The following is a 9,338-nucleotide window of genomic DNA, read 5'->3' as shown; positions in this document are numbered from 1 at the left end:
AATACAGGGTTTACATGAAGTTTCCTTTCCTTCCCTTCCCTTCCCTTCCCTTTCCTTTCCTTTCCTTTCCTTTCCTTTCCTTTCCTTTCCTTTCCTTTCCTTTCCTTTCCTTTCCTTTCCTTTCCTTTCCTTTCCTTTCCTTTCCTTTCCTTTCCTTTCCTTGCCTTCCCCTTCCCCTTCCCCTTCCCCTTCCCCTTCCCCTTCCCGTTTTTTCCTTTCTTTGAGGAGCTGCAGCTCCTCAAATTTTCCACATTTCAGGCTTGGGAAGGGGAAGCACTGACGGGAAAGCAGAGCAGGGGGTTCAAAGCAGAGCTGCTGGGGAGAGTGGTGACCCAGGCTGTGCAGAAGGAAGTGAATGTTTGACATGGTATTGCTATCATCACTGCATATTTGATAGACTTAAAGTGCTCCTACAGGAGAGTAATTGTGCTTCAAATGCCTGTTCCACCCACTGAGGCACCACGTCTACAATAAGTCTCTGTCTCAATCCTGACACAGGAACCTTTTATCTGTTCTAGGAGCTCCCACGTGGAGAAATAGCTGGTGTAGAGTCTGTAATCCTCCCTCTTTAAAAACAGAATAGTGGCAGCAGGAACCTGGGGGATTTTTGTGGTGGGGGAAGAAGAGACAATCAGATCAGCAGCTCCCTTCCTACATCAACACTGTGACTCACAGGCTGCAGAAACTCCAGGCTGAAATACCATTTAAAAACGCTGCTGGGGCATCTCTGGGAAGCAGAATGAGGGAGTGTTTCCCTCTGAGCTGCAGCTGCAGTGTGTGAGCCAGAGGCTGCTCCCAGCCCCCTGGGGATCTGCAGGGATTCCTCTCTTGGGGGGGCTGCTGCAGAGCCAGACCACAGAAGGGGCTGCAGCCCAGAGCTCAGGCTGAGAGGCAGGTAATGGTGATAATTAGGGTTGTGCTGCTGCCCAGAGCCCCTGCACTGCAGCAATCATTCTCCTTTCAGCACCAGTCAGAGCACAGGGGTGAAACACAAGGCAGACCCGACCATTGATGGGAACCCTGTGAGAGACAGAGGGAAAACCCAACTCATGAAAACATCACTGGGACAACCACCAGGAGCCACCAGGAGCCAGATCCAAGCTTAGAACTTCAGCAGAACTTAAGCAGAAAGAATTTTCCCTGGAGGTGCAAGCCAGGCTTTTCAGGTTTGCAGGAACACCAGTTCAGGTGTGATTTCCTTGTGCAGTTCAAAGCAGCACCTGCTCCCCCAGAGAGGAGGATGTTTGTGCTGATGGGGATGGCTTCACCTCTGCACCCGCTTCCAGCTCGTGTCTGTCCCAGGGATTGTGGATTTTGTAATGGATAGCGGGAATTTTGGAGTGCCAGCACCTTGTTTTGGGGTCTGCCAGGTGTGGAAGCCCCAGCATCAGTCACTACACTGCCTCAGGTTTTTTTGGGAACCTCCTCTAAGAGTCACTACACTGCCTCAGGTTTTTGGGAACCTCCTGTAAGTAGGTTGAAGTGAGGGGCCCTCAGAGGGTCACTCAGAGTGTCTGAGGAATGCAGGCTCCAGCCGAACAAACCCTGTGGGTCTCAGAGGCCCAGGGGATGGGCTGGATCTGGGATTCAGGAGGCTCCCACAGCTCTCCCTGCCCGGGATCCAGGATCCATCAATCCCTGCAAATGTTGGGCTCTGCCATCCGAAACAATCCGTGATTCACTCCATCCACCCTCTTCTGAGAGAAACACCAAAGCTGAGTCCACACCTCGTTTATATTTTGTCCCAAACTGCCAGAATTCCCCTGGAGCCATGCCTCACTCTGCTTTCTGCTCAGCTGCTCTCCTGCAGGTTCCTCGTGCCCTCCCTGCCGGGGGGGTTTTGCTGCTGATCCCTCGTGCTGAATAAACCTTGGCAGCAGCAGCCGGGTGGAAACCTCAGCTCAAGCCACCAGCCCCTCAGAGCACGTGGGCAGGAGCAGAGGCAAACACAGACCAGGAGTCGTCTGCTCCTCAGCTGTCAATATCTGAATGCTCTTGGCTCTGGCTCTGGACAGCAATAAAAGAAGCTGGTTAATCATTGATAATTGTTGTGCCATTGATGAACAGGAAGTTTTATGCAGCTGTCAGATGCACCAGCTGAGCATTTCCTGCAAGGGAGGAAGATTTATTTGGTGACAGCTTCATTAGAAAGAAAAAATAGCATTTTGAGCACTGCAAAAGCATGAAAGCAGCACAGTTTCCTGTGCTTTGCAGCAGATTTTCTGTGGGTGCCACCCAGCTAAATAATTCCCAGTTTGGCAAAACAAAAACTCAACGTGTGCCACTCAGGTCTGTCCTTGATGAAAGCATGGGATGGCTTTGAAATTGCTGGGAAAGAATATTAACGAGTTGAAATGGCTTTAAAACAGCAGCACTTTGTCAGGCTGCACATCCTACAGGGGGATTGGGATCAGAACCACCCAGACTGCACATCCTACAGGGGGATTGGGATCAGAACCACCCAGGCTGCACATTCTGCAGGGACATTGGGAACCATCGTTGACACAACAAACAGTCAAAAAAACCAGCAAATTAACTTTGCCAGTAACAGAACTTTGTATTTTTTCTGCATTTTGGGGAAAGCCCGCATTGGGAAGGGGGTTGTGGGTGTCCAGCACAACGTCACCATTCCCACAGCAGGGTGGTGAGGGGCTGCCCCAGGGCCAGGGATCCACGAGTGCCTTGGAGCAGGTTTGGTGGCCAGAGAGCAGAAAACACCTGGGGAGGGGCACGGGCTGCTCCACCCTGGCTGTGTTTGCACCCAGTGTTTGTGAGCACTCCCTGGCTGACTGTGGGCACAGCAGGGACAGGGATAAGGACAGTGGCACAGCAGTCAGGGCTGGGTGAGCAGCACCTCACCTGGACCAGCTCCAGCTCCCAGAGGCTGTCCCGGCCCCTCTCCCCAGGTAACTCCTTCAGATCCTTCAGATCCTTCCTATCCTTCATCTCCTTCCTTCCCTAATGTGCAGCTCTGCTCCGCTGGTTTGGCTTTTCCTGGGTTTTGCTCTCACAAAAGCATTTTTTAATTTGCTTTTTGCTGCTCTGCTCCAGCAGTCCTGTCTGTGCTCTCCTGCCCAAGGATCTTGGGAGCTTCTGCAAGTCTCATTTTCTTTATTTGGGGTTTAAAGCACCTGCTCTGCCTTTCCCCCTGCAGTGCCCTGGCTTTTCCTGCAGAATGGGAGCAGAGCCTTTCCCCTGCCACACTGGGACTGGCTGCTCCCCTGGTGGCATTGTGGAGCTGTCCCCTCCCTGGGAGCCCAGGGCGTGAATGTTTGAACTATTTTTGCTTCTCCCACTTGGCTCCAGCGTGGAGTGGCTGAAAGAATTGTATGAAAACTGTCCCAAGAGCCTTGGGGACTGTAAGCCAGCATGTCCTGCATGCCCAGCCCCTGCCAGGCTGGATCCTGGCTGCTCCTGGGTGTTCCTTGTTTGCTGTAGGTGACTCAGGCAGCCCTCCCCTGGGCTGTCCCTGCTGCTGTCCCTGCTGCTGTCCCCTGTGTGCCCACAGCTCCTGCCCACCTGGCCCTGCTCCCCATCCCCACCCCGTGTCCTCTCCCTGCAGGACGAGGCAGAGCTGCTCTCAAGGTAAGCAGAATTTCTGATCTCTGTGCTTTTATCAGCCCTTTCCTCGCTCCACGTCAATCAGAGCTGAAAATTCTGCTTTTCCACCTGGATGTGGCCAAGTCCTCAAGCTCAGCTGGGTTCCAAGGGCAGGGAAATTGATTCTTTTCTGTGGTGTTTAAATGCAGCATATGGTAAGTTTTAGTGAGGAGTTAATTGTGGACTTCTGGCACTGATGGACACGGGTGATTGCAATATTCCAGGCTGGTCAATACATCAGGGAAGGGAGGCTTGGCTGCCTTTGGCAGCACACAGCAGATCATAGATTTTGCTATAATTTTCTCTCATACTTTCAAAGTTTCTATCATTCTGCCAGGACCAAACCAATGATTTTTGAGAGAGAGAGTGAAAAAGGAGGATTTTCCCAAGCCTTGAACTTGGCACACTATGGTGCACATAACATTAAAACCAATTAAAAATACAATCATTTTCCTTTTGCATTATTTTCTGCATTACAATGGAAGCAGTGAGGCATAATTTGGGAAAGGGATTGTTTCAGAGCTGTAGAGGCTGGCAGTTCATGTTCCTTTTGGAACCAGTCAGGCTGGATTCCAGCTGGCCTGAGGGAGCCCCCACAAGGACAATATCCTTGGAACTTGGTGAAAAGCCTGTACCTAGAAAGGAAGCCTCAGGACAGGAATTACTGCAGCTCCTCCTGCCTTTTAAGGGCTTCCCTCTCATTTTGAAGAATGTTGTTGTATCAGAATCATCTCTTTTCCCCTCTCAGTCCTCCAAATTCACCTTCTCCCATGAAAGTTGTGACATTTTCTCTCACAGAGTGAGGAAGTTCTTCCTGCAGAGCCCTGGCACAGCTCCAGGAGGGTGTGGAGCTCCCTCTGGAGCCACCCCAAACCCACCTGGCTGAGTTCCTGTGTCACCTGCCCCAGTGGCCCTGCCTGGGCAGGGGCTGGGTGATCTCCAAGGCTCTGCTGCAATTCCATCATTATCTACTCCACAAACACATCGTGAGAGCTCCTTTATTTCCCTTTATTTGCCTTCACACTGAATAACTCCAGCTTTAAACCTCGCTGTATCAAATGAGAGAAAAACAGATCTGAGCACATCAACAGAGGCCTGAGCACTCTGGGAAAAGCAAAACCATTCCATGGGAATGCCAGGTGGAGCTGCTGTTTGCTCAGCTCTGGAGCTCAGGGGACAGTCAAGAGCTGGCTGGAGCTGTGCTGGCACCAGGACAGAGCTGTGACAGCAGCTCTGATTCATCTGCGAGTTTGGATCGTCACTGCTGCTGCTCACATTTGTCTGTAGGTGGCAGTGACCTGTCATTTTTCTGTAAAACAGGGCAGAAGTTTTCTTTTCAGAATAAATAACGAGCGTGGTATTTATTGGATGTTTTCTAAATCGTGGAGGGGTTTGGGGTGGAAGGGACCTTAAAGCCCATCCTGTCCCACCCCTGCCAGGACAGGGACACCCTCCACTGTCCCAGGCTGCTCCAGCCTGGCCTTGGGCACTGCCAGGGATCCAGAAGAGCCACAGCTCCATCCTCTCCATGTGCACAGCACAGAACAGAGTTTGGTATTTTGGGATCACATTTGGGACTCTATAGCAAATTTTCCTGTTTTTAGCAAAAAACTCCTCCTGTTCATCTCCATCTTTCCTTGAGAGAGTTCCTGTGAGTGGAAGTGTTTTGAAATTCCACATGGCCGCTGTGTGTGTTTTATTTCAGAATTATAAACTGGATTTTAGGAGCTCCCCTGGAGCAAAATCTGCCAGAGATCAGAGCCTGTGGTCCCTGCTCTGCATCAGCTCCAGAACCTCACCTGGAGTGAGGAAATCTGCATCAACAGGAAGCTTCAGGGGCTGAGAATCAGCTACAAATCATTGAAATTATTTTTTAAAAGAGAGGAATTTGCCTCTCTCTCACACACAGATTTTACAGCACGTGTGGGAAAGGAAGCAAACCTGCAGATATTCCATCCTGTGCCTGGGCTGTGCCCTGGCACAGACCAGGCCTTGGGAGTGCAGGGCAAAACAAACCCTCCAGACTGGAGCAGACACTGAATTTACCGTCGAGCCTGGGTTCTGATCTTGATTTCTTCTCCTGCCGTGGGATAACCCTGGAAGCTGCAGGGAAACAGTCACAGGGCAAGGGCAGGAGGACTTTGTGCTTCCACAGGGAGGCACTGGGTGTTTCCCACCCCAGATCAGGATTTCTGATTCATCCTGAGGAGTGAAACCCCAGTGAAACCCTCAGCAGTCAGAGCACACCCAGGCTGGGGCTGAGAGCTGACCCTGCTCTCCCATTCCAATCCTGGGCCATGTCATTTACTAAAACCACTGCTGTCCTTCTTTTCCCTGATAGCTAGGGCGGTTCAATTAAAATTTTGTCTAATTTATTTAAAGGGGGTGTTCTCCTCCATTCTGTGCAGCTTCCCTGGTTCCCACCGTGAAGCAGAGCAATAATAACTGTGGCAGCCGTGGTGGCTGTGCAGGGTGAGCACAGCTCCAGCCTCCTCTCCTTGGGCACCTCCCTCTCTCCAGGTGTGGCTGGAGACTTTCTCCTCGTTGTTTATTTGGGTACTTTAACAGCAAACACACTTTTATATCCTAAGTCAACAGGAACTCCTCTCTTGACTCGGGTCTGCTTTGCTCTTCCACTGTTTTTCGGGGAGTGTTTGGCCCCAAAGAATTTACAGAGCAAGATCAGAGGCTACATAATTGTATTCTAAATTAAGGACAAAAGAAAAGAAGGGACCAAAAAAAAAGCCCCCAAATGTATTTGAAATTAAGAGGAAAAGAAAACCAAAACAAACCCCCAGAAGATTGATGTGACTTCGTACACAGGCTGCAGTTCAGAGTCTCCATGTGTGATGCCTTTCCGTGCTGCCTCTTCCTTCTCCCCGCTTTTTAGTAAATAAAAACCAAACAAAAACACACAAGCTGTTGCAATTTCTTCACAGGTTTCAGCCTTGTGCTGCTGCTCTCTCCTGAGCCCCAGGGATGCTGCAGGTGGGGCTGCAGCCCGTTTTCCTCCACAAACAAGAAAAGTTTGTTGGTTTGTGCTGTTTTTGGGGAGCAGCAGTGAGCCCTGAGCACCATGGGGTTGGGGCAGGTGGGATTTTAGGGGTTTTAACAGCCTGCCCCCATTGGCTGTCTCTTAACTAGAGAGTTCATATAAATGACAGAAAGGGTCATTTGGGGTTTTTCTCTCCTCCACCTCACAGGAGCTATGGGGAATAACCTGAGTGTGCCAGAGGAAGCTGAGGATGACAACACCTGCACAGTGAAGAGTTACCAGGTGAGCAGCCCCTCTCCCACCTCCCCTGGCTGCTGCCAGTGCAACTCCCACCCCTTTGATGCCCTAAAAACTCCGATCTTTGTTATTTCAGCCTCTCTCCGAGTCTCCTGACGGTGTCACCAATGGATCTGTGGTGTTTGTTCAGAGCCCTCCCCCGGCAGTGAATGGTGAAGGTAGGGGCTGGGAAGGGGGCTGGAAGTGCCCCGGGGACTGAAGGAACAATAAATATTCATTAATGCCTTTGAATTAGGGGATGGACCCGTGTTCCAGCTCTGACCCGAAATGTGGCTCTGCAGAAGCTGCGAAGTTGAAACACAACAAAAAGAAAAATAAGGAATTCTTTCCAGAGTTCTTTGGGTGCTGGTTAAGAGCTCTGGGGTTTGGTTCTGCCCTGGCCCCAAAAAGTGGCTTTACAGGGGGAGGGCTTTGTGGGGAGCATCACCAGGCAGGGCTGCTCTGTTTGGGGCAGTTTGTGACAAACTCTGCCCGGGCTCTGGGGGAGTTCCTGGGGCAATTCCTGTCTCCAACAAGCCCTGGGGGAATTATTTCTGCAAGGAGGCCGAATTTAGGCTCTGAAAGGACAAAATGCAGCAGTGTAGGGGGATTATGGACTCTTGGAGAGGTTTGGGGTTTCTGGGGGACACCAGGAAATGTCTTACAAGAAGAGAACAGTTCGTGTGTTGGAAAGGATAAAAATCCATGTCCTGGCTATGTGCTCCTATCCACAGGGTGATAAAGTCTTAGAAAAGTCAGGTTCGTCATTCCTCCCTGCACATACAACAGTTTCCAAGTGGTTTTGAGAAGTTATCTGCACATTTTTAAGGGCAGTTGGTCTCATCCACAGGCACGTGGCTCTTCTTGCTTTTCACCCCTCCTTAATTCCTCCTTCCACCCCTTGCTGGCTTCGGAGCCTTTCTGAGCAGCAGCAGCACCCCATCCACAGCTCTGAGGTTCAGCCGCTCGTTGGTATTTATTCTGAAAAGAAAAGAAACTTTTTCTTTTCAGAAGAAATAAAACCCAACAATTCCTCTTCAATCTTATCAGCAAAGAGAATACTTTATAATTCCGTGCTGAGAAAAACACTTCATGATTTGTTGTTAAGAGAACCCTCTCAGTCTGTCACAGGCACTTGAAAAATCTAAATTTCGGTAAAAATAATCAAAGGCTGGTGTGGGGAAATGCAGATGGATGTGATAACAGCTCAAAATCTGCTCCATGGCCCAAATTTCCCAGTGCCAGCCCACCATAAGTCACTTTCAGCAGTTGCCTACCAGCAAAACCTCTCTCTGTGTGCTTTTTTCTGGTGTAAACCAGCAGAGTTCTGAGGAGGAAATAAAAGCCAGATGATTTTCACTGCCTGAAGTCCTAGAAAATGCATGTACATTTTATTCCTCATACGTAAAATGAAGCATATGGGACTGCTTTACTTAAATGGATTACCTAATTAATGTAACTGCTAAATCAGTTTAAGTAGCAAGTTGAAAAATTAGACGTTCCTGTGTTGCTATTTCTTGTATTTTAACTTTTTTCCTCTTTGAAAAGCAGTTAAAGTCACTGAGATACCATTGAAATCTCCATTTTTGTGCAATGTCATTTTGGAGAAATACAAGTGATAGAATGTATTAATAGGGAAACATAGTTGGTAGTATTTCTAAAATGAAATACTCCAATAAATAGCATTTTTGGGGCATAGAGTGAGGATTTTGGGGGGAGCCAGAGCCGAAAAAAGGGAACCTTTTTGTACTTTCTGTAATAAAACCACTTGGTGAGCAACAGGTGAAGGGGGGGAGGTTGGAACTGGGATTTTCTGTCTCTGGTTTGTGCTGCACAGAGCAGAAATGCAGCAGGAGGACAAAACGAACAGTTCCTGTGGGCTTGGGTGGTAACTGCATGCAGATTGAAACAACGACCTGCTCCTAAAAAGAATTACAAAAGAGTTTAAAACATTGTAAAGGAGAAAGGTTGAGTGAAGATGCAGCTCCTTTGTCCCAGAGGGCAAATCCCATTCAGCAAATCCTGCTAGCAGGCAGAACCCAGCAGAAATCCTGACTGCAGCAGCTCCTGTGCCTGTAAGGCCTGAAATGTGAAATATTTCAGGGATGCTTTTAGAGAATGAGCGTTGCTATTCTTGCTGCTGAGTCCTCCACCCCTATTTCCATTAATTTCTGGAAATCTGCGGGTAAATAACAATGTGAGTTAAATTAGTGAAACAAGATGATTCCTGGAGCAAAAAAAAAAAAAAAATTTGCATGGAATGGTGGAGCAAGATGGCAAAAAGATACTAGTGAGTTCTTTATCTTTTAAAAGGCAGGGGCAATGTTTTATTTTGGATTAGTGTTTGCTGCAGAAATTCATTCAGGGCTGTTGTAGCCTGTGCTGCCCTGCTGGAATTCCCAGTGCCAAGTGTTGCCTTGTAGCCCTTAATGGTTTCTTCATGGCCATTAAAATATTTTGTCCACGA

The 9,338-nt window shown here is 49.0% G+C and overlaps 1 protein-coding gene across 1 annotated transcript in view; it reads left to right on the top strand.

The window, feature by feature from the left end:
- Positions 1 to 2,767: 2,767 nt before the first annotated feature.
- The window catches only part of BCAS1 (brain enriched myelin associated protein 1), a 37,503-nt gene continuing 30,932 nt past the window's right edge, over positions 2,768 to 9,338 (top strand). Inside the window, exons 1-3 of the mRNA XM_039719116.1 lie at positions 2,768 to 2,906; positions 6,804 to 6,877; positions 6,969 to 7,050. Of these exons, the coding sequence (XP_039575050.1) occupies positions 6,809 to 6,877; positions 6,969 to 7,050 (151 nt within the window). The 5' untranslated portion in view covers positions 2,768 to 2,906; positions 6,804 to 6,808. The remainder of the gene's footprint in view (positions 2,907 to 6,803; positions 6,878 to 6,968; positions 7,051 to 9,338) is intronic.

This window comes from Passer montanus, unplaced genomic scaffold (genome assembly GCF_014805655.1).
Source record: "Passer montanus isolate IOZ18808 unplaced genomic scaffold, ASM1480565v1 scaffold41, whole genome shotgun sequence".
In the NCBI taxonomy this organism is placed as follows: domain Eukaryota; kingdom Metazoa; phylum Chordata; class Aves; order Passeriformes; family Passeridae; genus Passer; species Passer montanus.
Note: the sequence above shows the minus strand (reverse complement) of the source record. Positions and strands in the feature narration are given on the sequence as shown.